This window comes from Mobula birostris, chromosome 1 (assembly GCF_030028105.1).
Source record: "Mobula birostris isolate sMobBir1 chromosome 1, sMobBir1.hap1, whole genome shotgun sequence".
NCBI classification, from domain to species: Eukaryota; Metazoa; Chordata; class Chondrichthyes; order Myliobatiformes; family Myliobatidae; genus Mobula; species Mobula birostris.
This window is the reverse complement of record NC_092370.1, coordinates 203,309,422-203,337,402: the sequence shown is the minus strand read 5'-3', so window position 1 is coordinate 203,337,402 and position 27,981 is coordinate 203,309,422. Positions and strand designations below refer to the sequence as shown.

Below are 27,981 nucleotides of genomic sequence, written 5' to 3'. Positions count from 1 at the left end.
GATACTACAAACAGGGCAACAATTTCACTAAGGTAACCATTTGTTATATTACAACATGCATGGTTACAATATTTGAAATTGTACCTCAAAGCAGAATTAGCATTCAGAAGGCCATTCACAGCAATCTATGAGAACAGCACTTTCATATAGAAACAAGTCATGCCTTTTGGAGGTTAAGCATTCCACTCATTCATAATCAATAGATGAGTTACTATCTAGCGTTACTATCCAGCAGAAATTATGTATAAATGCATTGTAATGGAACTTAACCAAAAATGCACCACCTTAAACCACTATTGTATCCAGCTTACCACATTTCATAGACGTCAGCTGTCCATGCGTTTTAGGGAAAAAAGCATTGGAGATGTTTAATTTCACATTTTAATCAAGCGATGTTTATCACAAGGAATGGGAATTTACTAAAATTAAATAAAATCTCCAACATCATTACCTCTGCATTGGAGTATGCAACTGATCAAGTTGCTCTTGCAGTGTGGAGACAACAACTTTTAATTCAGTATTCTCCTTTTCAATTTGAGAACTTCGATTGTGGAGTTCTGAAGTGGACACAACCTTCTCTTCCAGGTATTTGGTTCTTTCTTGCAGACCTGTGTTCAGAGCCTTTAATGTTGCTACTTCTTCCTTGGATACTTCGTGTGCTCTTTCTAAATCTGTAAGAGCCTTTAATCTGTCCTGTAACAGTTCACCTTTTTCTTTAAGTTCTACACATTCCTTCTCCATTTCCATTTTTTCATTCTTAAACAACTCGAAAGATTTTTGTAAGTTTGAGAGCTCCAGAGTTTTTTCTTCCAATGCCACTTCACTGTCTTGCAAAGATACAATTTGCGACCTCGCTTCTACCAACTCTTTCTCAGACTCTTCTTGCCCCCTTGTAAGAACTTCTACTCGCTCTTGTAATTGTTCAACTTTTTCTTGAAGTTCTAGCTTTCTGCTTATAATTTCAGTCTTCTCATTCTGAAAGAACTCAATTTTTTTCTGCAAATCTGAGACATCCAATGCTTTATCCTCTAGTTCCTTTATTCTCTCTTTCAGATTGGAATTTTCTAATCTCATTTCCTTCTCAGAAAGCTGACACACAGCCTCTGAATGTGAAAGAGCTGTCACCTTACCTTGTAGTATCTCAACCTTCTTTTGAAGTTCAGTGTTTACCTTCATTAATTCCACCTTTTCTCTCTTAAATAAGTCATTAGCTTCCTGCAGACTTAAGCAGTCTGCTGCTTCAACTTTTGATTCCTCTATACTTTCCTTTTGTTCCAACAATTCAGTGCTTAACTCTGCATTTTCCTTCCTAATGTCCTCATCTAATACTTCTGATAGAAGCATCGTTTCTTCTTTCAGTTGAGCTATCTCCCCCGACTGAGAAATTCTACCTTCCATCTTTATATTCTCTCCCTCTGATTCATTATTAACCTGCTGCTCCTCACCAAAGGGGTCTATGTTTTTTTCCAAGTCTCTCTCTTGTGGATCAGAGACTTCAGAAAAACATTCTTTCATTGTTTCAGATCCCTCCTGCGAAATTCCAAGTTGATTAGAAGTCATCCCACTTTTTTCTTCCAATTTGACTTTCTCCAATTTCAGTATTTTTTCCTCATTCTCAGATTCTTCCTTCTCAGAATGTGCCATAGACTGATCTGCCTTCCCTGCAGACATAACCAATTGCTCTTTCTTCTGTAATTCTAATTCCTTCCTTAAATTGATAATCTCAGTTGTCAAAATACTCTCTTTTTTAGAGGCATCATCTTTTAATTCTTCTAGTTCCTTCTGAAGCTGTTGTTGTTTAAAAGCTGATTTATTTAATTCTTCTTTGTAGGTTTTCTCTAATCTGTCTCTCTCCTCAGCTGAAGTTTGAGAAAACAGAGCCTTCTCATCTATCAGCATTGCCTTAAGTTTTTCCTTTTCTTCTTCATTTTCCTGTAAAAGCTCCTCTTTTTCAAATTCCCACTGGCCTTTCTCTTCATAAAGCTGCTTTTCAAGGTCCTGCAGTTCTTGCTGATATTTTTCTTGAAGCTCACAAGTTTCTGCTTTGAGCTTAACTTTGAATGTTTGCTGCTCCTTTGCAAACTGGGCTTCCATCTCAGAAATCCTCTGGTTAAATTCATCTTCTATACTTTTCCTATGTGATAAACAATTAAAACATCAACCTCAGATAGGAAAACAGAAAGTAAGAGCATCACAACTAGCCTGGGCCTCAATTATAGAAAAGTGAGGAAAATTTCACAGGGAGCCAATTTCTCAGTGCCATCCAATTCTATTAACTCAAACCATGCTTTGTAGATAAAACATTACAAGTAATTCCAGTGCAACTGCAGTACAGGACTACACATATGCTACATAGTAAAAACAGCATAGAAAAGCTAGAGCTAACACCAAGCTATCCAAAAGCACCAAGGCCTCAACAACCAAGGAGAATATGGCCAGCAAGTGCATGATAGCAACTGCTTGCAGGATTCCTCTCCAAGTCACATGCTACTCTGACTTGGAAGTGTATCACTGATCCCTCACTATCATTTGGTATAAATCTCGGAAATCCCTACCCAACAGTATACGTGAAAGTAACTACATCAAGAAACCTGCAATACAGAGGTTCCCAACCTTTTTTATGCCATGGACCCCCGTCATTAATCGCATGGTTCAAGGTAATGTCGCACCAACACTTTCTCAAGAGCATCCAAATCCTCAATATTTAAACAAAGCACCATCATAGTTTAGTGCAATGAATGACAAATTTAAAAACAAGTTTTAATTTAGAAGAAGGTAGAAAATCATCAGTCAGAAGAAAAATTATGCAAAACAAATCTGATAATATTAATGTGAAAAAGAGGGCCTCAAGATGGCTGTGGCTCAAAAGGGGGGAGCCACGGAGTCATAAGTAGCTAGCCATCTGGACACAAGCTGGGGTCTGATCAGCCCCGGCTGGGTCACCTGGAGGAGGTTGTATGATGTTGAAAGACTCAAAACACCCGATGATTCCAGGAACATCACTGAAGATGTGTCCAGAAGCATCAGTAGATGTATGTACACAACACTCAAATCAAATTGAATGCAAAAACTATTTTGTTCAAGCTAAAAGAACCAGAGATCTTTCCCAAGTACAAAAATATGGTGAAATAAAGAACTTCAAGTATGGAATAACAGATCAACATTTTAAATTTCTAAAATGTTTTGTTGGTTGTCATAAGATTGGATTAAATAAACCTCCATTAATCTGTTTCGAATAAACTCAAATCCAAACAAACCATTGACTATCATATTCTACAAATTATCAAGAAAATCGACTCACCAAAAAGCGTAAAAACTCAAGAATAAATTCACAATTTAGATCAGAAAGCATTAATAAATCCAAGATTCGATGTATTTCCACCTTTCATGATTTTCTCCATGTCCTCGATAGCTTGATCACAGATAACAAATTTTCCAAACCAATCTTTCCCAAAGTTCTCACCTTTGCTGCAGCAGCTCATTTTGCTTCTTATGTAGAAGATTCTGTTGTAACTCCTCTTTCTCTTGTTGAAGGCTTTCTGTAATCTCAGACATTTGTCTGGAGTAGACCTGCTTGAGCTCCATTTTTTCCTTTACAAACGCTTCCTTCAGTTCTCTTCTTTGTGCTTCCATCTGAGCCTCAGTGATACTCAGCTTACCTAACAATTCTTCCTTCTCTTTATAGAAAGATTGGCTTGCTTCTTCCATTTTGTTCTGGGTTGTTTCTTCATGTTCCTGCTTTAACTGCTTCTCTAGTTGTGCTTTCTCTACATTAAATTTATCCAGCAGTTCATTCTTTTCCTGCCTATGTTTACATTCTATGGAATGTTGTAACTTTTGAAGGGTTTCAATTTCTCCTTGAAGATATGAAATATGACTTTTGAGTTCTTTAATTTCTTCTTGCATTTTTGAAATCTCTCTGCTGTGCACCTGGTTTACATCCTCTTTCTCTACTTCATATTTTACTTTTGATTCTTCCATTTGCGCCTCATAATAATTTATCTGAAAAGGATAAGTATTGTAGACGATTACTGCACTGTCAATTTTGACACTGATATGCTGCATGGACAGGCATGCCTATACACAGACACAAATGCATTCACTTCCCCCACATCTTCCCTACCCAAGCCGCCTCTAGCTTTCCAAACTCTGTGAAATGTAAGAGTCAGGAAGGATAGCATTCTAATAAAGTTATCATTAATCCCAATAGAGTCACAGAGCACAACAGCACAGAAACAGGCCCTTCAACCCATCTAGTCCATGACGCCCTCCCTGGTCCTCAACCCATCTATCTGCACCCAGACCACTGCACTTCATATCTATCTGGCTATTAAAATTCAGGTAGTTGAATATAATATCTTGCAATAACAATCTAGAAACTGAACATATTTAATTCTGACCAGTGAGCTGCTGCACTGTTAGAAATAGTCTTATATCTCACACTTTTCTGATCGATCTAATTTTGATCAACAAAAATGCTAAATGCCATAAGGTGGAATCTGCCTCAGAATACTATGAGATACATAATTTTGTTGAAAATTCCATAGAAACATTGAAAGCCTACAGCACAATACAGGTCATTTGGCCCACAAAGCTGTGCTGCACGTGTCCTTACCTTAGAATTTACCTAGGGTTACCCATAACCCTCTATTTTTCTGAGCTCCATATACCTATCCAGGAGTCTCTTAAAAGACCCTATCATATCCACCTCCACCACCGTTGTTGGCAGCCCATTCCACGCACTCACCACTCTCTGCGTAAAATACTTACCCCTGACACCTCCTCTGTACCTACTTGCAAGCACCTTAAAACTGTGCCCTCTCATGTTAGACATTTCAGCCCTGGGAAAAAGCCTCTGATTATCCACACAATCAATGCTTCTCAACATCTTATACACCTCTATCAGGTCACCTCTCATCCTCTGATTTTTTTTTTATTGTGTCGCTCCAGACAGACAGCCATTCTTGTTTGGTGCGTGGTATCAGGATTGGTCTCCTTTTGGATTAACCAGGTCACGATATGAACGTTCCTGACTCGACCCTTTTTTTTCTTACAAGGCCAAGTGGCTAGCTTGACGCTCAACCCGGCACGGATGGAAAACGTGCTCGGGAGTGGCCCGACTTGGATTCGAACTCGGGAGTCCGGCGCTGATGCCACTGCGCCACCAACCAGCCTCCGATACACCTCTATCAGGTCATCTCTTATCCTCCATGTCAATCTATTCTCAATAACTAGTAGTTCACTTGCCTTTGCTTCTAATTCAGCCTTCAAATTATGAACTGCCTGTTGATGTTGTTCTTTAATTTGTTCAATGGCCATTTCTGCTTCCAAACTCATGTTTAGTGGATTGCTTTCCTCGGGATCAAAAGCTGAAAAAGAAAGAGACAGGATTTGGCAAGGCAGCCTAATTTGATATTATTATTAGTTTCCTGTCCTTACACAAAAGGATTGGTTTAAAGTGAAGATTCCTAGATGAGTTCAGGACAGTGATAAACAACACGAGAGTACTCGTGGTTCCACATTAACATGATTGAATGACAACAAAGAACTTTAACTGAACCAGAACTATTATTACTTACATGAAAAATTAGGTCACTACAGTACTTCCTTAGATCATTAATATGTGGCTAAAATAAAGTAAATGGAAGAAGCCAAACTGACTTCAAAAAGTCTCCCTAAGCTTGGCACTGTACCTTGATCATAGTCTCCTATATCATTCTTGCTGTCCATTTCCTCAGACAAAGAACTTCTTAGCAACTGTTTAAAACCTTTTCCTTGTGTCTGATATGCTTGTAATTCTGATTGGAGCTCATCAATCCGGTCCTGGAGCTCCTACATTAAACACATAAAAGAAATGTGTATCTCTCATTTCACAGTGGTGAACATACTTTGAGATTCTAACTATGAAGAAATCAATAACATTTGAGTTTTTAAATAAAAACTTCTTTTCAAATTAGTTTTTATTTGCCCCTCGGTAACACTAACTATTCCCAAACTGCAAGTGATAATTTATAACCAGTTCTTTAGAAGCTAAATGAGCGTACAAATAGGTTTCCTTCTTAAAGGGAACTGACACATATTTGTTTTGATCTTCAGAGCTTGGCTCATTTGGGGAAGCACACTGATATAACTAGTAGTAGCACTGCCTGACAGCAATAGAGACCTGGCTTTAATCCTGACTTGGAGTGCAGTGTGTGTGGAAGTTGCATATTCTCCCTGTAACTGAGTGATTTTCCTCAGGGCACTCCGATTTCCTCCCACATCCCACATACACCTGGGCTGGTACATTAACTGGCCACTATATGTTATCCCTAGAGAATTGTAGAATAGTGGGGAAAATTAAAAATGGGACTAATATTGGATTAGTGAGATATGTGGCTGGTCAGTGCAGATTTGGTGGTGTGCTGTGTTCAGTTCTGGTCACCTCACTACAGGAAGGATGTGGATACTATAGAGAGAGCGCAGAGGAGATTTACAAGGAAGTTGCCTGGATTGGAGGGCATACCTTATGAGAATAGGTTGAGTGCGCTTGGCCTTTCCTCCTTGGAGTGACGGAGGATGAGAAGTGATCTGATAGAGGTGTTTAAGATGATGAGAGGCATTGATTGTGTGGATAGCCAAAGACTTCTTCCCAGGGCTGAAATGGCTGACACGAGAGGGCATAGTTTTAAGGTGCTTGGAAGTAGGTACCAGGGGCATGTCAGAGGTAAGTTCTGCACACAGAGAGTGGTGGGTGCGTGGAATGCACTGCCAGTGACAGTGGTAAAGGTGGATACTATAGGGTCTTTTAAGAGACTCTTAGGTAGGTATGCAGTAGGGAATTTCTAGGCAGTCTCTAGAGTAGGTTACAGAGTCAGCACAACATTGTAGGCCGAAAGGCCTGTAATGTGCTGTAGATTTCTATGTTCTATGTAATGCCCTGGTTAAGATTTCTACTGCTGTGCTGTGAGATAGTTTAAATTAGCAGTTTTCTGTAAAAGCAGTGTGCCATGAGAGAAAGTTCTAGAGAGCTGTGGGAGAGAGTTTTCTGAAGGACAGTAGTCTGATTTTGGGTCTTTTGGTGGGAGCTGCGGAGCATGGCACAAGGGAAGATGGACCCCCAGAATGTGGTTGGAGGGAGAGTCCCCATTGCAAGAACTGTTTTGTGCAGATGAATGGCTCCAAGGAGGCAGGGCCTATAGCCCTGAGAGAGTCAGTTCGTTCACGATGGTCTTTGAGGGGAGGTTGGAATGTGGTGGGTGCTTTCACGCAGTCTGTGGGTCCAGTGCGTGAGTAAAGAGATACTCCCCCAACTACTCCAGTATAAGTGCCAATGTTAAGTGCATCTTCGAGTGGTTTAATTGTAATGGGCTCTTTTATTTTTCTTTTCTTTTTCTGTAATTTGTTAAAGTTGAAAATTTTGTAAATATACATTCTTTGTAATTTTATGCTGGTGCACGATCTGTCATTTATGGGCTACTGATAACTGTGTATGGGCATATTTACACAGCAGCCGCTCAGATTGAGGTTGTTTGGTTAAACCCCATATCATACTGACCCCAGATATAAACTGTTTAGGGAAGCTGGCCTCCTCACTAGCTGTCAGCAGAGTTAGCTGATGAGCCAAGTCTGTCTACGAGCCCTGGTGAGAGGGTTACAGTGAGCTGAAGATTCTGTTTTCATGCCATATCTCTGTAACACTGTGCCTCAAGATTCAAGAAAATTTAATGTCATTTCCAGGACACAAGTGCAAGGGAAAACGAAGTAAGAATTACTCTGGATCCACTGCAGCACAAAAAAACATACTAAGATAAAGAACTAAAAAATAAAAGATAAAGAAAAACACAATAAATATGAACACATAAGATGGCTTATACACACAGATTGATTGTGTGCCCATAATAAGCACAGGAGAGTCTGTACATAAGATGACTCTGACAGGAAATGATAAAGTAGTGGAGGGGTGGGTTAGTGGGTGGAGGTGTCGATCAGCCTTATTGCTTGGGGAAAGTAACTGTTTTTGAGTCTGGTGGTCCTGGCGTGGATGCTACATAGCCTCCTCATGATGGGAGTGGGACAAACAGTCCATGAGCAGGGTGGGTGGGATCCTTCATGATGTCCCTGGCCCTTTTCTGGCACCTTTCCATAGATACCATATGAGGAGCATTTGATGGGTCTGGACCTCCACTCACTGGAACTCAGAAGAATGAGGGATGACCTCGCTGAAACCTGTCGAATGGTGAAAAACCTTGATAGACTGGATATGGAGAGGATGCTTCCTATGGTCGGTGAGTCTAAGGCCAGAGGAGATGAGGAGGAATTTCCTTAGCCAGCGTCTGTGGAATTCGTTGCCACAGGTGGCTGTGGAGACCAAGTCATTGAGTATACTTAAGGTAGAGATTGATAGATTCTTGACTGGTCAGGGCACGAAAGGATACAGGGAGAAGGCAGGAGAGTGTAGCTGAGAGGGAAATCGGATAAGCCATGATGAAATGGCAGAGAGACTCGAAGGGCCTAATGCCGAGTTCTGCTCCTATATCTTATGGTCTTATAGGTCACTGATGGTGGGTAGGCTGGTGCCAGCGATGCGTTGAGAAATTATAACCACCGGTTGTAGAGCCTCCCTGTCTGCAGTCCAGTTTTCATGCCACACAGTAATACAGCATGTTAGGATGCTCTCCAGTCTGCATCTGTGGAAAGACTCTGTTCACTTTGTTTATAACATTAATAAAATATGGATCAAAGTCTCTTTCCAACACACTATTTGGCAACACACGTAATACTGGAGGAACTCAGCAGGCCAGGCAGCACCTAGAAACAAAAAGCACAGTCGACATTTCAGCCCAAAACCCTTTGGCAAGACATTATTTGGCAAGAAGTTTTGTGAACTTTTGCAAACAACTTGACAACTGTTATTCTGGAGCTTTAATCTCCAGCTGTAACAAGATTCCATGATATTATTTGAATTAAGACAGGAAGTCCTCTCAGCATTTTAAAATTTTACTGCCCCAACCATTAATGATAAACATATTAATGATCAACTATCCCTTTGATGTTTTATTATCTTGCTGTGAGCAAAGTGGTTGCTATGTTAAGTACAATTACAAGACTTATTGCAATTCAATTTAATCAGTCCAAAGTGCACTCATCTGGCAAGGGCCTATGTTCTTAATTTTTTTCCCATGAGCCTTTCTTGTTCTCTATCAGATACTTTTATAATCTCTCCTTTGACCAAAAATTGCATCACCAGCCCTGAAAGCTTCCATCTCTGTAAAGCTTGTTTATTAAATGCTTCAGTAAAACTAATTGGGACATTTTGAGACATTGAAAAGGCTATGGAAATCAAACTTCATGTTGTGGTTAAAAGCAATTCAATTTTCCCCAGCAACGCATCTCTGCCTGGGAACATGTATCACTCAGTATAGCAGAAGCTCTGCCTTCTATACAGCTTCCGAAACTTAGTTCTATTACAGTCATTCCAAAAAAAAATACTATGCCAAGAGTTTAGCATCATTAACCATGACCATCACCGAAGATGAAATGATAGACCTTTCTGAGAAACACAAGAAAATCATGCTTAAATACTACAGAAACAATAGGACAAATCCACAGAATGGTATATAATACTTTGTCAGCTCATATATCTAGTTACATCTTTTCTGGTTTAGTTTACAAACTAACATTGTTCTTCATCAAGTCCAATTCCTATATTACTTACTCTAAATTGCTGTTCATATTCTTTTCGCATTCGTGCAAATCTTTCCTCATGCAAGAAGAATTCAGCAGTTGTTGGATCAAGGTCTCCAAACTGTTGACAGGAGATGAGAATATATCATTTCTAATATAATTTAAAAATTGAATCCATCTTTTTACACATGTGCACAGCTTTCACTAACACTTCCATTTTTGTTGAATATACTCCAGACTTTTATTGCAAGGTTCATTTAATATCTCAAGTAAACCTACTTTACTTGAGATATTAATATCGCAAGTAAACCACATCTTGGAACTATGATGTGGTGGCCATTACAGAGACTTGGATGGCTCAGGGACAGGAATGGTGACTTCAAGTGCCGGGTTTTAGATGTTTCAGAAAGGACAGGGAGGGAGGCAAAAGAGGTGGGGGCATGGCACTGTTGATCAGAGATAGTGTCACGGCTACAGAGTCTGTGGTTGGAGGTTAGGAACAGGAAGGGGTCAATAAATTTACTGGGTGTTTTTTATAGGGCTGCCCAATATTAACAGGGATATCCAGGAGCAGGTAGGGAAACAGATCCTGGAAAGGTGTAATAATTACAGAGTTGTCGTTATGGGGGATTTTAATTTCCCAAATATCAATTGCCATCTCCCTAGAGCAAGGGGTTTAGATGGGGTGGAGTTTGTTAGATGTGTTCAGGAAGGTTTCTTGACACAATATGTAGATAAGCGTACAAGAGGAGAGACTGTACTTGATCTGGTATTGGGAAATGAACCTGGTCAGGTGTCAGATCTCTCAGTAGCAGAGCCTTCTGGAGATAGTGATCATAATTCTATCTCCTTTACAATAGCATTGGAGAGAGATAGGAACAGACAAGTTAGAAAAGAGTTTAATTGGAGGAAGGGGAATTATGAGGCTATCAGGCAGGAAATTGGAAGCTTAAATTGGGTACAGATGTTTTCAGGGAAAAGTAGGGAGAAATGTGGCAAATGTTAAGGGGATATTTGTGTGGAGTTCTGCATAGGTACGTTCCAATGAGACAGGGAAGTTATGGTAGGTACAGGAACCGTGGCGTACAAAGACTGTAATAAATCTAGTCAAGAAGAAAAGAAAAGCTTACAAAAGGTTCAGACAGCTAGGTAATGTTAGAGATCTAGAAAATTATAAGCTAACAGGAAGGAGCTTAAGAAGGAAATTAGGAGAGCCAGATGGGGCCATGAGAAAGCCTTGGTGAGCAGGATTAAGGAAAACCCAAGGCATTCTACAAGTATGTGAAGAGCAAGAGGATAAGACATGAAAGAATAGGACCAATCAAGTGTGACAGTGGGGAAGTGTGTATGGACCCGGAGGAAATAGCAGAGGTACTTAATGAATACTTTATTTCAGTATTCACTATGGAAAAGGATCTTGGTGATTGTAGTGCTGACACAGCAGACTGAAAAGCTTGAGCATGTAGATACTAAGAAAGAGGATGTGCTGGAGCTTTTGGAAAGCATCAAGTTGGATAAGTTGAAATATACTCCAGGCTACTGTGGGAAGTGAGGGAGGAGATTGCTGAGCCTCTGGCGATGATCTTTGAATCATCAACGGGGACGGGAGAAGTTCCGGAGGATTGGAGGGTTGCGGATGTTGTTTCTTTATTCAAGAAAGGGAGTAGAGATTGTCCAGGAAATTATAGGCCTGTGAGTCTTAATTCAGTGGTTGGTAAGCTGATGGAGAAAATTCTGAGAGGCAGGATTTATGAACATTTGGAGAGGTATAATATGATTAGGAAGAGTCAGCATGGCTTTTTGTCAAGGGCTGATCGTGCCTTACGAGCCTGATTGAATTTTTTGAAGATGTGACTAAACACATTGATGAAGGAAGAGCAGTAGATGTAGTGTATATGGATTTCAGCAAGGCATTTGATAAGGTACCCCGTGCAAGGCTTATTGAGAAAGTAAGGAGGCATTTTGGCATTATGACTCTGCTTTTTGGATCCAGAACTGGCTTGCCCACAGAAGGCAAAGAGTGGTTGTAGATGGGTCATATTCTGCATGGAGGTTGGTGACCAGTGGTGTGCCTCAGGGATCTGTTCTGGGACCCTTACTCTTCATGATTTTTATAAATCAGCGGTCCCCAAGCACCGGGCCACGGACCGGTGTGGGGCCACAAAGCATGTGCTACTGGGCCATGAGGAAACGATATGAGTCAGCTGCACCTTTTCCTCAATCTCTGTCACGCACTGTTGAACTTGAACATAGAGTTGCCAACTATCCCGTATTTGCGGGACATCCCATATATTGGGCTAAATCGGCTTGACCCATATTTCCCCCGCTAATTAAGAGCGTTCCTATGAAGCCTTTCGTGCCGAAATGGCGTGAAACCAAGAAAAAATTACCATTAATTTATATGGGAAAAATTTTTGAGCGTTCCCAGACCCAAAAAAACCCTACCAAATCATACCAAATAACACATAAAACTGAAAATAACACTAACATATAGTAAAAGCAGGAATTATATGATAAATACACAGCCTATATAAAGTAGAAATAATGTATGTACAGTATAGTTGGGAAGATGAAGGCAAAACCGATTTGTGGGGGAAAAAATTGGCACGTACGCGCATGCGCACACAGGTACCCATGCAAGGCTTCATGGTCATGGTAGTCTTTCCTGGGGTAAAGTGTCCTGGGATTTGACTGCTACTTTTGTCCCTTTTTGGGAGTGAGGAAGTTGGCAACCCTAACTGTAAAAGACATGTTGAGGTGAGTTTAACCCTACTCAAACACCACCCCCCCCCCCCCGCCCCACAGTTGGCTGGTCCACAAGAATATTGTCAATATTAAACCGGTCCGCGGTGCAAAAAAGGTTGGGGACCCCTGTTATAAATGACCTGGATGTGGAAGTGGAGGGATGGGTTAGTAAGTTTGCTGATGACACAAAGGTTGGAGGTGTTGTGGATAGTGTGGAGACTTCCGGTAGAGCTCATGGAGTGAAGTCGTGTTCTTGACTCGCTCCATTACCTCTGAGTTTTTTTTCTTATGATCAGCTATATTTTAACTAACCATTAAGGCATCGACTTTTACAATACTTTGAAACAAATTGGGCTCTTCGATAATCGGATGTTTTTAAGGTCTGCTATGTCTAAGAATGGAAAAAATGGGAAAGACGGCAAACCTCCGGTTAGACCGAAAGGTAGCGATCTTCCTCCGACTGAACCACCGGTGACTTTGAAAGCTATATCGAATCTAATTCAAAGGGAAATCTCAACCTCTATTACGGAACTGATTCGTTCGGAAATTTCAATTAATTTCCAGAAAATTGCCGATTCAATCGATAAGATACAATTATCTATTACGGAACATCAGTCGGCTATATCTAATCTTCAAAAATCCACGCAACAAAATGAACTCAAGATGGGGAAAATTGAAGAAACAATTACTATAATGAAGAAAAAACTTGACTTTCTGACCTTTAAAAACTCTGACTTAGAATCCAGAATGCGACGACAGAATCTTCGAATGATTGGTGTATGTGAAGCTGTGGAATCTGACAACTCTATGAAGTTTTTTTCTCAACTTTTAAAAGATGCATTTCCTACTGTATTTCCTGACCAACCACTGTTATTGGATCGGGCTCACAGAGTTCCATCATACTCGTCTAAGTCAGATAAACCTCGACATGTCATCTTACGTTTTCATTACTTTCAAGACAAGGAGAAACTGTTTCGATTCGTTCGATCTAAAGGTTACATTGATTTTTCGGATTTTAATTTCTGGTTCGTGGAGGATTTCAGTAAACCAATTCGAGATCAACGGGTTCGTTACAGATCTGTGATGTCGGAACTCTACAAGATGGATTTAAAACCAGCGTTGCTTTACCCAGCACGTCTAAGGATCCGTACGTTGGATGGGGCCCTCCGTTTTTTTGAATCTCCATCGGATGTCCAGAGTTATCTGGATCAATTTTCACCTTCAACATCTTAATCGTAATTTTTAACTATCTCCGTTTGATCGGAGGTTGTGAATCTGTTGGCCTTAATTTTTTTTTGCATTATATGGGCAGAAAAGTTTATTTTGGATTAATTAATATGGCTGCTAAACTTTCTTTCCATCTGCGTCATTCCTTTCTTTTTCCCAGGGGATTCTGGGTGGTTATTCCCTCAGCGTCATTCTACGTATTTCCTTTGAGGCCTTAAATTTTGTAGTTTTTAAATCTACTTTTTTTGTAGGTTTTCATAGCTAGTTTATGTTAATATTTTCATTTCTTTTTTTGTTTATTCATAGGGTCTGGGGCTTGTTGCGTTTTTTTTATATTTTCTGGCTTTTTCTTTGTTATATTAAGTGTTTGTTTTAATTGATTTACTTTTTTTATTCTTTTACTGTTTTATAATTAGCTGATCCTTTTTATATTTACACTTTTTTTTAGGGAGCGTCTATTGGAAGTCATGGGGGTAGTTTTAGTGCTTGCTTCTTTCTGGCTGGTCTGTTTTAGATTTAGCCTTGGGGTCATGGGGTGGGGGGTGGTGGGAGGGGCTTCACGTTTTAGTTTCTTTTTTCTTGGACTATGTACACTATTGAAGTATTGGTTGCGTTCTCCTTCCCGGTATCTCTTATTTGTTCTGTTCCCTTTCCGGGTTCGTGGGTCGAGCCTATCGTCAATCCTCCTTGTTGCGGGTTGACTTTAGGGTTTATGGAGTCTATTATTAATTTTGTCTCCTGGAATACTAATGGTTCTAACCATCCTATTAAAAGGAAAAAAGTTTTTAAAGTGTTCCGGAGACTTAAAGCACAAATTCTGCTTTTACAAGAGACCCATGTGCGGAGGGGGGACAGACTATGTTTTTTTAAATTCTGGAAGGAACAACAGTTTCCTTCAAACTCTAACGCTAAGATTCGAGGCGTCTCTATTTTTATAGACTCCTCAGTTACTTTTATACAACATGATATTATCTCTGATCCGAATGGTAGGTTTCTACTGGTTAGTGGTCTACTATTTAATAAAAAGGTAGTTTTGGTTAATGTTTATGCTCCCAATATGGACTATCCGGAATTTTATAAATCATTATTCAATCAGTTCCTGAATTTGAATGAGTTTTCATTGATCTGGGGCGGAGAACTTAATACCTGTTTATCTCCAGCTTTGGACCGTTCGGCTCCTCTACGGACCTTACCTAATAAATCTGCAACTTTGATTAATTCATTCCTCTCTGATTCTGGGTCGACGGACATTTGGCGTTTTTTGCATCCTCAGGAAAAAGATTTTTCTTTTTTTTCACATGTTCACCATTCCTATTCAAGAACTGATTATCTTTTTATTGACTCTCGTCTTATTTCTTCAGTGATTAAATGTGATTATGACTCTATAACCATTTCGGATCAGGTTCCACTTAAGCTTTCTATTAAAATTCAGGCCAATACACAAAATAATAGACAATGGCGTTTTAATTCGCTGTTGCTTCAGGATTCGGACTTTGTTAAATTTATGAATGAACAGATTGATTTTTTTTACAATCAACTATACAGAGGATATTTCTGTGAACATTCTTTGGGATACTTTTAAAGCTTATATTCGTGGTCATATTATCTCATATTCTGCTGCTTTGAGGAAGAAGCTGAAGCAGGAGGAGTTGGTAATTGTGGACAAGATTAAGGAAATTGATAAGAAATATGTTACAGCTCCCTCTGAGGAGTTATATAAACAAAGAACTGAACTTCAAATGGAACACAGTTTATTACTTTTGTCCTCGATTGTAAACCAATTAAAGAAAATAATAAGTGAATTTTATGTACACAGTGACAAAATTGGCAAACTGTTGGCTAACCAATTGAAGTCTAACTATGCTAAATCTCAAATTAATCAGATTTATAATCAAAATGATCGACTGATACTTGATCATGAGGGGATTAATCAAACCTTCTTTGATTTTTATTCTTCCTTATATCAATCAGAGTCTCCTCGAGACTCTAAGTATATGAATGATTTTTTAGATAACCTAGACTTCCCTGAGATTTCACAAGATATGTCTTCTATGCTAGATACTCCCATTACCACTGATGAGATTAAGAATGTTATTTCCTCTATGAACCTGGGGAAAGCTCCTGGCCCTGATGGGTTTACTGCAGAATTTTATAAATGTTTTGCACCTTCATTAATCCCTTGGTTCTGTAGGGTTTTCCAGGCTTCATTAAAACTTGGTAAACTTCCTGAATCTTTCAATAGAGCATCAATCTCTCTAATATTAAAGAAGGATAAAGATCCTGCTCAATGTGCATCTTATAGACCAATATCTTTATTAAATGTTGATTCTAAAATTTTTTCTGAGTTATTAGCAAACAGATTAGAAAAAGTACTTCCTTTTATTATTTCGGAAGACCAAATGGGTTTTATTAAAGGTTGTTACTCTTTTTATAACATTCGCACACTGTTAAATATTGTTTATACCCCCTCACAAAATGTTCCTGAGTGTGTTATCTCTTTAGATGCTGAGAAAGCTTTTGATAGAGTAGAATGGCCTTACTTATTTAAGGTGCTTGAAATGTTTAATTTTAGCTCGAAATTTATATCCTGGATCAAATTGTTATATCATTCTCCTGTGGCCTCAGTCCGTATTAACTCTTTAAGCTCACCTTTTTTCCCTCTTTTTCGAGGTACTCGACAAGGTTGTCCGCTTAGTCCTTTATTATTTGATATTGCATTAGAACCTCTTGCAATTCTCATTCGAGAATCTCCAAATATTACTGGGATAACTCGGGGCTTAAAGTCCCATAAAATATCACTCTATGCTGATGACTTACTTTTATATATTTCTAATCCTCAAAGATCCATCCCTGCTGTTTTAGAGTTATTAGCACAATTTGGTCTTTTTTCAGGTTATAAATTAAATCTTAGTAAGAGTGAACTTTTCCCGATTAATAAACAACTTCCCTTATATCATAAATTTCCGTTTAAATTGATTAATAATTATTTTTCATATCTTGGGATTAAAATTACTTGTAAACACAAAGATTTATTTAAGATTAACTTTTTACCTTTAATTGACCATATTATTCAACTTTCATCTAAGTGGTTTCCTTTATATTTAACTTTGATTGGTCATATTAATGCAGTTAAGATGTTTTTTCTGCCAAAATTTCTATATATATTTCAGGCATTACCGATTTTTGTTCCAAAATCTTTTTTTGATAAAGTTGACTCAAAAATTTCTTCATTTATTTGGCAAAATAAAAACCCGAGACTGGGTAAAATACATTTACAGAAAGCTAAGAGAGATGGAGGTTTAGCATTACCTAACTTTAGATTCTATTATTGGGCAATTAATATTCGACATATGAAATTTTGGTTACTTGACCAGGATATACTATCCATTCCCAAATGGGTAGCACTGAAATTACAATCTGTTCAGGGCTATACACTTGGCTCTATTTTAGGTTCCTCTCTTCCTTTTGATTTGAAACGCCTCAAACAGGTATCTAACCCGATAGTTAAATATACCTTACGTATTTGGTTTCAATTCAGAAAATTTTTTGATCTCAACCAATTTGGGCTAGCGATTCCTATTTTAGGTAACATATTTTTTCCTCCCTCTTTTACGGATCGTGCTTTTCAAATTTGGAAGACTAAGGGTATTTCACGGTTTTTGGATTTATTTTTAGATGGTTCCCTTATGTCTTTTGAACAATTATCTAATAAATATAATTTATCAAGAATACATTTTTTTAGATATTTACAAGTTAGAAATTTCCTAAGTACTATACTTTCTTCCTTTCCAATGCTTCCTCCTACATACATTTTAGATACTATAATTAACCTTAATCCATGTCAGAAAGGTGCATCGGCTATGATTTATAATATTATTATGAAACTTAGGAAAGTTCCATTTGATAAGATTAGGGTAGATTGGGAACAGGAATTGGGTTCTATCATTTCCGTGGATGACTGGGGGCAGATTTTACAATTAGTCAATACTTCCTCTATCTGTGCTAAACATTCCCTAATTCAATTTAAAGTTGTTCATAGAGCACATATGTCCAAAGATAAATTAGCTCGCTTTTATTCTCATATTAATCCTTTTTGTGATAGATGTCCGGGGCAGATAGCCTCTTTAACTCATATATTTTGGTCTTGTCCTACTCTGGAAACTTTTTGGAGAGACATTTTTAATATCTCAAAGGTATTGAATATAGATATCTCTCCTCACCCTATTACTGCTATCTTTGGACTACCTAAAATTTCCAGTAATCTTTCTCCTTCAGCCCGTAGAATGATTGCATTTCTTACTTCAATGGCGAAAAGATGTATCTTACAACATTGGAAAGAGCTTAATGCTCCAACCACCTTTTTTTGGTTTTCTCAGACAATATTATGTTTGAATTTAGAGAAAATTAGAAGTAATCTTTATGATTCCTCACTTAAATTTGAACAGACCTGGAGATCTTTTATTCAATATTTTCATTTAATGTAATTTTTTTTCTTCTCTTTTTTGCTTCATATTTATATACCCTTCTTGTTTTTTTTCACTGTTTTTAATGGAGGTCGGGTTTGAGGACGTGATTTTAAGTGCTTTAACTCTATTTGGTTCCAAGTTAGCCCATTGCTTTGCTTTGCTTTTAGTTTAGTTGCACGGTGGGTTTTTTTTTCCTTTTCTCTATTGAGATATATATAAAAATTAGTATACTATTATGCTACCTTAGTATGTTATGTTTAAATTACATTGTTTGTATCACTTTTTTTTCTGTATTAATATCTCCTGTAATTTTATTATATTCTAACAGTGTATTAGTGCCTATATGGCTTACCTTTTTGTATACTTATTCAATAAAAAGATTTAAAAAGAAAGAAGAAAGACAGTGTGGAGGGCTGTCAGAGATTACAGCGGGACATCGATAGGATGCAAAACTGGGCTGAGAAGTGGCAGATGGAGTTCAACCCAGATTAAGTGTGAAGTGGTTCATTTTGGTAGGTCAAGTATTTTGGAAGAATATAGTATTAATAGTAAGACTCTTGGCAGTGTGGAGGGTCAGAGGGATCTTGGGGTCCGAGTCCATAGGACGCTCAATGCAGCTGCGCAGGTTGACTTTGTGGTTAAGAAGGCATACAGTGTATTGGCCTTCATTAATCGTGGAATTGAATTTAGGAGCCGAGAGGTAATGTTGCAGCTATATAGGACCCTGGCCAGACTCCACTTGGAGTACTGTGCTCAGTTCTGGTCGCCTCACTACAGGAAGGATGTGGAAGCCATAGAAAGGGTGCAGAGGAGATTTACAAGGATGTTGCCTGGATTGGGGAGCATGCCTTATGAAAACAGGTTGCGTGAACTTGGCCTTTTCTCCTTGGAGCAATGGAGGATGAGAGGTGACCTGATAGAGGTGTATAAGATGATGAAAGGCATTGATCGTGTGGATAGTCAGAGGCTTTTTCCCAGGGCTGAAATGGTTGCCACAAGAGGATACAAGTTTAAGGTGCTGGGGAGTAGGTACAGAGGAAATGTTAGGGGTAGGTTTTTTACTCAGGGAGTGGTGAGTGCATGAAATGGGCTGCCGGCAACGGTGGTGGAGGCAGATATGATAGGGTCTTTTAAGAGACTTTTGGATAGGTACATGGAACTTAGAAAAATAGAGTGCTATGGGTAAGCCTTGTAATTTCTAAGGTAGGGACATGTTCGGCACAACTTTGAGGGCCGAAGGGCCTGTATTGTGCTGTAGGTTTTCTATGTTTCTATGTTTTTTTTCAAACTTCTATTCACAAAAGGAACATTTCTTCTTCCCACAAAAAAATGCTGGAAATTGAATATTGCAGATTGATGGGTCTTACTGAACAGATACTACACAAATCAGGTGAAGCACAAAGCAAAATGTGTAGTTGGGGTCTAGACTTTGTTGAGGAAAGGGGTGTGGTGGATAGGTTTTGTGGGAAGCCAAGAGAGGCTTGCATAGGGGTAGGTGACAGAAAAGATTGAGATTCAATAAGAGGAGGGGGTTGACAACTAGACATAGGAACAGAATTAGGCCATTCAGCCCATCGAGTCTGCTCCGCCATTCCATCATAGCTAATTTATTATCCCTCTCAACCCCATTCTGCTGCCTTCTCCCCGTATTCTTCGACATCCTTACTAACCGTAACTGGACCAGAAGGTCAATCGGAGTGTGGGATTCACTGATTGCAAGAAGCCTCAATGTTCAGGAATACGCAGAGGGAAGGGTTGCCTACCATGAACCAGGAATAAAGTTTATGGCTAGGAATTTTAAGTGGGTGGTCAAGGAAAAGCCAGGATGAGGGAAGGATTGGCATCAGTCAAGGAGAAAAGGGGTAGCTGGAATGGGGATACATTTATGGGGATAAGTTAATGCAAATTAGTGGAGGAAGTTGGTGTGTAATCATCAATTGGGTTGGGTAAATAGGTTATATCCAGCAGCTCAATAGAGTTGGGCTGAGAGGACAGTAGAGATTTTGCCTTCCCGGACATGGTGTAACTGGACAGGATTAAGAAGTCAAGCAAGTTGATAGATGGGTCAGGACAGTGTGGGGGAGAGACGAGTAGGTGTCAGAATGGGTAGGTTGGTGGCATAAAAACTTATTGGCTGGTAGGGAAAACTTACAAGTAACTAATGTAAAACACATTCAGTTCTGCATTTCTCCAAAAATGGGCTCAGACAAATCTTGTCCAATTACCTTATCTTTCAAAATGGTGTCCAGATTGTTTTGCAGCTTCTTTGCTAGTTTCTCAGATTCAAACAGCTTCTCCGAATTTTCTAAAAGCTCTTTCTCTAGCCGACTGTTTTCCTTTAAGACATGAAAAGCCATATAAGGCAAAGCAGAGATCATTGATGTTCAGACAGATTTTCAGAAAGAACATCTTAACAAACAATGAAAAGCACAAAGTGAAAGATTGTGTTAGCTTTGTGAGGATATTCAGTATTTAAATTCAAAACTGAGAAATTATGATACATGATTGATGTGGTCAGAAAATATTAAATTAACTTTAATGTAAAAGAATTTGATGTTCTTTTTATTGTAGATGAAATATATCATCAGTCCATGCTGACCATTAAGCACCTGTTAACAATATTTTGTTCTCCCCACCCATATTCTATCAATTGCCTACACACGTCACATTGTGTAAGATGTTATTAATTTCTGTATACTCTAGTTAACAGTGCACTACTCATACTCATGTCCTCAGTATTATTCACTTATTACTATTATTATTATTTGTTTTTATTTTGCATTTGCACAGTTTTGCATAGTGATTGCTTGTCAGACTTTGTGTGTAGCTTTTCACTGATTCCCTTGCATTTCTTTGTTCTACTCTGAACACATGCAAGAAAGTGAATCTCAGGGCAGTATATGGTGACATATACTGTACATACTTCAATAATAAATTTACTTTGAACTTTGAAGCATATGTGTGAAAATGCTTATAGGCTTTTCCTACCTCTTGTGAAAGATTACGGTCTTCTTTCTGGAGGTAAATCTACAGTGAGCTCCTTCGCATTCACACCCAGGCAGCAGAGTAACGCGGCTGGTCGAGTTACTTCCTCACCTGTCCAATAACTCAGGTACAACCATGACTAACAGTGCAGTCTGTGTGGAGTTTGGACTTCTGGGTGCTCTGGTTTCCTCTCGCATCACTAAGATATGTAGGCTGGTGGGCTAATCCATCACCTCAAATTACCCTTGGTGTGTTGACTGGTAGAATGTGCAGGGTGGGGAAACTGATGGGAATGTTGGGAGAATAAAACAGGAGGAGTGTAGAGTCAGTGTCAACTGCCATTTGATGTTCAGCAATGTCCTGTGGGCTATTTTGATGCCATATGCCAGACTACAGAGAACGATGGGGAACACAATTTGAATGAACGATATAAAATTCTGAATTTACTCCCAATGTTGCTAGACTTCAGGGAGGCCAGAGTTTAAAGATGTCTCACAGGGGATAAAGATCTGCAGAATCTACTGTCTGCACATGAACAAAAAGAAACCTAATACAATGTTTCTCAGCGCAAACACGAGGAATTCTGCAGATGCTGGAAATCCAAGCAACACACACAAAATGCTGGTGGAACGCAGCAGGCCAGGCAGCATCTATTGGAAGAGGTACAGTCGACGTTTCTCGGCCCGAAACGTCAACTGTATCTCTTCCAATAGATGCTGCCTGGCCTGATGTGTTCCACCAGCATTTTGTGTGTGTTACAATGTTTCTCAGTATTTCTGAACAATTTCAGTTCAAGCAGTTGGCCTTGGCTATTTGGTGTGGCTGAAATGTAGTGCTTTGTCATACAACCTGAGAGGCAGAAATTCTAAAGCGCTTCTCTGAAACAGGAATCATTAAAAAAAAGCTTCACCTTTAGTGCTAGTGTAAGTCGGTCCCTGATGTATCCTTCCTCTGCTTTCACTTTTTCAACCTCTTTTTCAAGTTCTATTCTTTGCTTATTGGCCTGATGAAAAATCTGGTCTTTTTCTTTGGTTAGATCTGTCTTCAGAGCAGCGAGACGGTTCTTGTATTCTTGCTCCAATTTACTGAGCAGACAAGAAGACAACAATACAAGTAAGGGCACTCCATTTTTTTGTTTGAATTCAGGTGTTATAGAATGCTAGAGCACTTTTAGACATTCGCAAAATGCAGAGACCTATTTACATGCTGAACTTTGAAACTGGCTTCTCTCAGTAGCACTTTAAGAGCTTTCCTGAGAGCTTTTGTTACATAAACACCAGAGATTCTGCAGATGCTGGAAATCCAGAGTAACACACACAAACCGCTGTTAGAACTCAGCAGCTTAGGCAGCATGTCTGGAGAGGAATACACAATTGACATTTCTTGCCAAGACTCTTCATCAGGACAAGAAAGGAAGGGGGAAGAAACTTTTGTTACATGCTGCTCCAATCAGACATTTGCTTTCCTCACTCCCATGTATATGCAAAAAACAATACTGGAGGCATTTTGTAGAATATCATCTGATGGCTGGTCAGAAAAATTGTAGTTTCAACCATTGATGGCAGATTTTCCATTTTCTTTATGTTAGTGTTATACTTTGCTTCACAAAGGTCTAACACTAAATGGAAACCTTATGGAAACACTTACTCAAATTAAAATTTTAAAATTCTTTTCCTGTACGTAAAACATAGTTCAGATTGTCTTATCGTTGTTGTTCGTCCATCGTCAACGTCGATGAGGACCTCAACACCATTATTGATGGTGTCGAGACTAGCGCGTGACTTGGATTTAAGTGAGGGAGAGTTGCGCAGCGTCAGCCTCACTCTCTCTTCCCAATTCCCATCTGGATCCAGTGGCAAGACAGAGCCAAACAGATTGTCTTATCGTAAACTCATTCTGGATTCCACAGACTATTGTAACTGATATATTTCTTAAGATTAGTTAAAATCCAATTTTAAAAAGGATCTAGTGCCTTCCTGGCGAATATGACAAATGGACTCTTCTCGGGCTTCCAGCCAGGTACAAGTATCAATTTTAACTGACGTTTCAATAACAAAATCTGCCATCTTCATCAGGGATGATGTCCAGGCAGGTGTGGTAAACCATATGTATGTTGTAACTGGGTTAACTGTCTGGAAACACCCCTCTGCTGACTGCCCCTGTGGCTCCTCCCACAGAGTCCTGAATAAAGGTGATTTCGCCTTGCCCCTCCCCCTCAGTCTGGGGGCAGACACTCACCATGGTGGTCGTATTGTACAGTGAATAAAAGCCTTTCAGTATTTTACCCAACTTCAGTCTTTTGGAGTTATTGAAGGTGCTTCAGCAGGTTTAGTCCAGTGGTATTTGTTTGTGCTGTTTTTTCAATGGTTTCCTTTACCAGGCCATTGTCATTGGTGCGACACTGTGGTTTTGTGCTGTCAAGGTGAATCCTTTGCCACTATGAATGCAATGTTCTGCTACTGCCGATTTCTCCGGGTAACCCAAACTACTGTACTGCGCTTTTGGGACCACCTGGTGAAGGAAGCCATTGAGATAAACCTAGAGGAAAAGAATTTTAGCAAAGACGAAAGTCTCGCTCTAAGTTAGAACTGAAATTCGATAGTAAGCAAGGTGGGACAGTGGAAACCTGATTGGATGAGGACTAACCAATCAGGAGGGACGGACGACGGGGGGTATAAATACCACTGGACTACTCATGCCCAGGCATCATCCCTGATGAAGATGGCAGAGTTTGTCATTGAAATGTCGGTTGTAATTGATACCTGCACCCGACTGGAAGCCTGAGAAGAGTTCATTCGAAAAAACAATTGTTTGCTGTAACTGAAATTATTATAAATCAAAGAGCATCATAGATTAGAAAGTTTAGATGGTGATGCCATGCCATAATCCATTTATTAGCTTGTTAGAGATCTTAATCCATTATATTCATGTGACAGAGACATGAAGACGTCAACTACCGGAGATTGCATTCATTGAGATGTTCGATAGCAGCATGGCGGTCGTCCACCTCTGAAGCCATTAGGTTTTTCAACTTCTCAGCTTTTTCTAAATCTGTTCGGAGTTTTTCTTTTTCTCTTAAAACTTGATCAACACGTTCCCTAAAAAGAAGTAATTGGCAGTTGTTTATTAAAATGAGTTTGATTTTTGAACTTTGAGGCAAAAATCATTTTACAGAAAGGAAGAATGATTTTATGGAATTAATGGAGTTGTTTATACATGATATACTTCATTTTGCTATATTTAACAAAGAAATTTGTTTTACTGAGATGAGTGATCACAGTCTCATATTATTACATATTCATTTATTTACAGTTGGATTTTGTGAACATGGTGCTTTGTTCACTTATAGGTCAGGAGACAGACATTCTGTGTAGGATTTCCCTGTATCTTGCATTACAGAGCTTTGTTCAAATGACAATACAAAATAGGACATGTTTGCCCTCTACTATTACATTGTCAATAGGGAAAAATATCATATTGTCATACAAGGACATTTTCAAAGATTACAGAGATTGGGGCAGTAATTCTGCTTCCAGCTCTATGAACATTGCCTCAACTTTGAAGAATCAGATCAGACTAATACATTTGTCAAATGTACATACAAACATGCAGTGAAATTCGTCATTTGCATTAACAATCAACACACCTAACGATGTACTGGAGGCAGTCCGCCAGTGTCGCCACACATTCCAGCGCCAACGTGGCACGCCCACATTGCTCAGCAGAACAACACAGAACGCATGCAACAAAACAAAAGCTGCAGAGCAAGCAACTTTACACACACACACACACACACACACACACACACACACACTCTCTCTCCTCCAACCCCAGGGACTGGACAGGCCTTGAGTCTTCATTCTCCAGAATTTGGCCATCGAATTCCAGAATATGAGGGTAATAAATTTAACCTTCTGACATGCATGTAGACTGTGGCATCCCTTTGGGCAGCTACCCTTGTCCGTCTACAAACCCCATTTCCAGAAAAGTCGGGATATTTTCCAAAATGCAATAAAAACAAAAATCTGTGATATGTTAATTCACGTAAACCTTTATTTAACTGACAAAAGTACAAAGAAAAGATTTTCAATAGTTTTACTGACCAACTTAATTGTAATTTGTAAATATACACAAATTTAGAATTTGTTGGCTGCAACACACTCAACAAAAGTTGGGACAGAGTTAAAATAAGATTGAAAAATGCACAGAATATTCAAGTAACACCGGTTTGGAAGACTCCACATTAAGCAGGCTAATTGGTAGCAGGTGAGGTATCATGACCGGGTATAAAAGTAGCATCTATCAAAGGCTCAGTCTTTGCAAGCAAGGATGGGTCGTGGCTCACCCCTTTGTGCCAAAATTTGTGAAAGAATTGTCAGTCAATTCAAAAGGAACATTTCTCAACGCAAGATTGCAGAGAATTTAGGTCTTTCAACATCTACAGTACATAATATTGTGAAAAGATTCAGAGGCATCTCAGTGTGTAAAGGGCAAGGTCGGAAACCACTGTTGAATGCGTGTGGTCTTCGAGCCCTCAGGCGGCACTGCCTAAGAAACCGTCATGCTACTGTGACAATTATAGCCACCTGGGCTCGGGAGTACTTCGGAAAACCACTGTCACTCAACACAGTCCGTCGCTGCATCCAGAAATGCAACTTGAAACTATATTACGCAAGGAGGAAGCCATACATCAACTCTATGCAGAAATGCTGGCGAGTTCTCTGGGCCTGAGCTCATCTCAGATGGACCGAAAGGCTGTGGAACCGTGTGCTGTGGTTAGATGAGTTCACATTTCAGCTAGTTTTCGGAAAAAACGGGTGTCGAGTTCTCCGTGCCAAAGATGAAAACGACCATCCAGATTGTTATCAGCGAAAGGTGCAAAAGCCAGCATCTGTGATGGTATGGGGGTGCATCAGTGCCCACGGCATGGGTGAGTTGCATGTATGCGAAGGTACCATTGACTCGGAGGCGCATATTAGGATCTTAGAGAGACATATGTTGCCATCAAGGCGACGTCTCTTCCCAGGACGTCCATGCTTATTTCACCAGGACAATGCTAGACCACAATCTCCACGGGCTACAACAGCGTGGCTTTGTAGACACAGAGAGCGTGTGCTTGACTGGCCTGCTGCCAGTCCAGATCTATCTCTATTGAAAATGTATGGCGCATCATGAAGAGGAGAATCAGACAATGGCGACCACAGACTGTTGAGCAGCTGAAGTCTTATATCAAGCAAGAATGGACAAAATTTCCAATTGCAAATCTACTACAATTAGTATCCTCAGTTCCAAAACGATTAAAAAGTGTTATTAAAAGGAAAGGTGATGTAACACAATGGTAAACATGCCTCTGTCCCAATTTCTGTTGAGTGTGTTGCAGCCATCAAATTCTAAATTTCTGTATGTTTACAAAATACAATTAAGTTGGTCAGTAAAACTATTGAAAATCTTTTCTTAAACAACAGGAATTCTGCAGATGCTGGAAATTCAAGCAACACACATCAAAGTTGCTGGTGAACGCAGCAGGCCAAGCAGCATCTGTAGGAAGAGGTGCAGTCGACGTTTCAGGCCGAGACCCTTCGTCAGGACTAACTGAAGGAAGAGTGAGTAAGGGATTTGAAAGAGTGAGTAAGGGATTTGAAAGTTGGAGGGGGAGGGGGAGATCCAAAATGATAGGAGAAGACAGGAGGGGGAGGGATAGAGCCAAGAGCTGGACAGGTGATAGGCAAAAGGGGATATGAGAGGATCATGGGACAGGAGGTCCGGGAAGAAAGACGGGGGGGGGGGGGGACCCAGAGGATGGGCAAGAGGTATATTCAGAGGGACAGAGGGAGAAAAAGGAGAGTGAGAGAAAGAATGTGTACATAAAAATGAGTAACAGATGGGGTACGAGGGGGAGGTGGGGCCTTAGCGGAAGTTAGAGAAGTCGATGTTCGTGCCGTCAGGTTGGATGCTACCCAGACGGAATATAAGGTGTTGTTCCTCCAACCTGAGTGTGGCTTCATCTTTACAGTAGAGGAGGCCGTGGATAGACATGTCAGAATGGGAATGGGATGTGGAATTAAAATGTGTGGCCACTGGGAGATCCTGCTTTCTCTGGCGGACAGAGCGTAGATGTTCAGCAAAGCGGTCTCCCAGTCTGCGTCAGATCTCGCCAATATATAAAAGGCCACATCGGGAGCACCGGACGCAGTATTTCACCCCAGTCGACTCACAGGTGAAGTGTTGCCTCACCTGGAAGGACTGTTTGGGGCCCTGAATGGTGGTAAGGGAGGAAGTGTAAGGGCATGTGTAGCACTTGTTCCGCTTACACGGATAAGTGCCAGGAGGGAGATCAGTGGGGAGGGATGGGGGGGACGAATGGACAAGGGAGTTGTGTAGGGAGCGATTCCTGCGGAATGCAGAGAGAGGCAGGGAGGGAAAGATGTGCTTAGTGGTGGGATCCCGTTGGGTCCAACATATTATTCTCCGTAACTTCCGCCAGGGTCCAACATATTATTCTCCGTAACTTCCGCCTAATAGGGTTCCCCTGGTCCTCACCTACCACCTCACCAGCCTCTTGGTCCAACATATTATTCTCCGTAACTTCCGCCACCTCCAATGGGATCCCACCACTAAGCACATCTTTCCCTCCCCCTCCCCCTGCTTTCCGCAGGGATCGCTCCCTACACAACTCCCTTGTCCATTCGTCGCCCCCATCCCTCCCCACTGATCTCCCTCCTGGCACTTATCCGTGTAAGCGGAACAAGTGCTACACATGCCCTTACACTTCCTCCCTTACCACCATTCAGGGCCCCAAACAGTCCTTCCAGGTGAGGCAACACTTCACATGAGTCGACTGGGGTGATATACTGCGTCCGGTGTGAACAACACCTTATATTCCGTCTGGGTA

At 40.0% G+C, this 27,981-nt stretch overlaps 1 protein-coding gene across 4 annotated transcripts in view; it reads right to left on the bottom strand.

Moving 5' to 3' along the window:
* The window catches only part of nin (ninein (GSK3B interacting protein)), a 157,737-nt gene that overhangs the window by 36,124 nt on the left and 93,632 nt on the right, over positions 1–27,981 (bottom strand). For all 4 annotated transcript variants that reach the window (XR_011887335.1, XM_072269274.1, XM_072269285.1 and 1 more), the window contains exons 10-17: positions 24,047–24,187; positions 22,000–22,174; positions 20,330–20,440; positions 9,698–9,787; positions 5,694–5,832; positions 5,248–5,369; positions 3,464–4,002; positions 452–2,134 (exon numbers count right to left, since the gene is read on the bottom strand). Coding sequence is in view for 3 of the 4 variants with exons in the window: in XM_072269274.1 (XP_072125375.1) it covers positions 452–2,134; positions 3,464–4,002; positions 5,248–5,369; positions 5,694–5,832; positions 9,698–9,787; positions 20,330–20,440; positions 22,000–22,174; positions 24,047–24,187 (3,000 nt within the window). In the remaining variant the exon portion in view is untranslated. The remainder of the gene's footprint in view (positions 1–451; positions 2,135–3,463; positions 4,003–5,247; positions 5,370–5,693; positions 5,833–9,697; positions 9,788–20,329; positions 20,441–21,999; positions 22,175–24,046; positions 24,188–27,981) is intronic.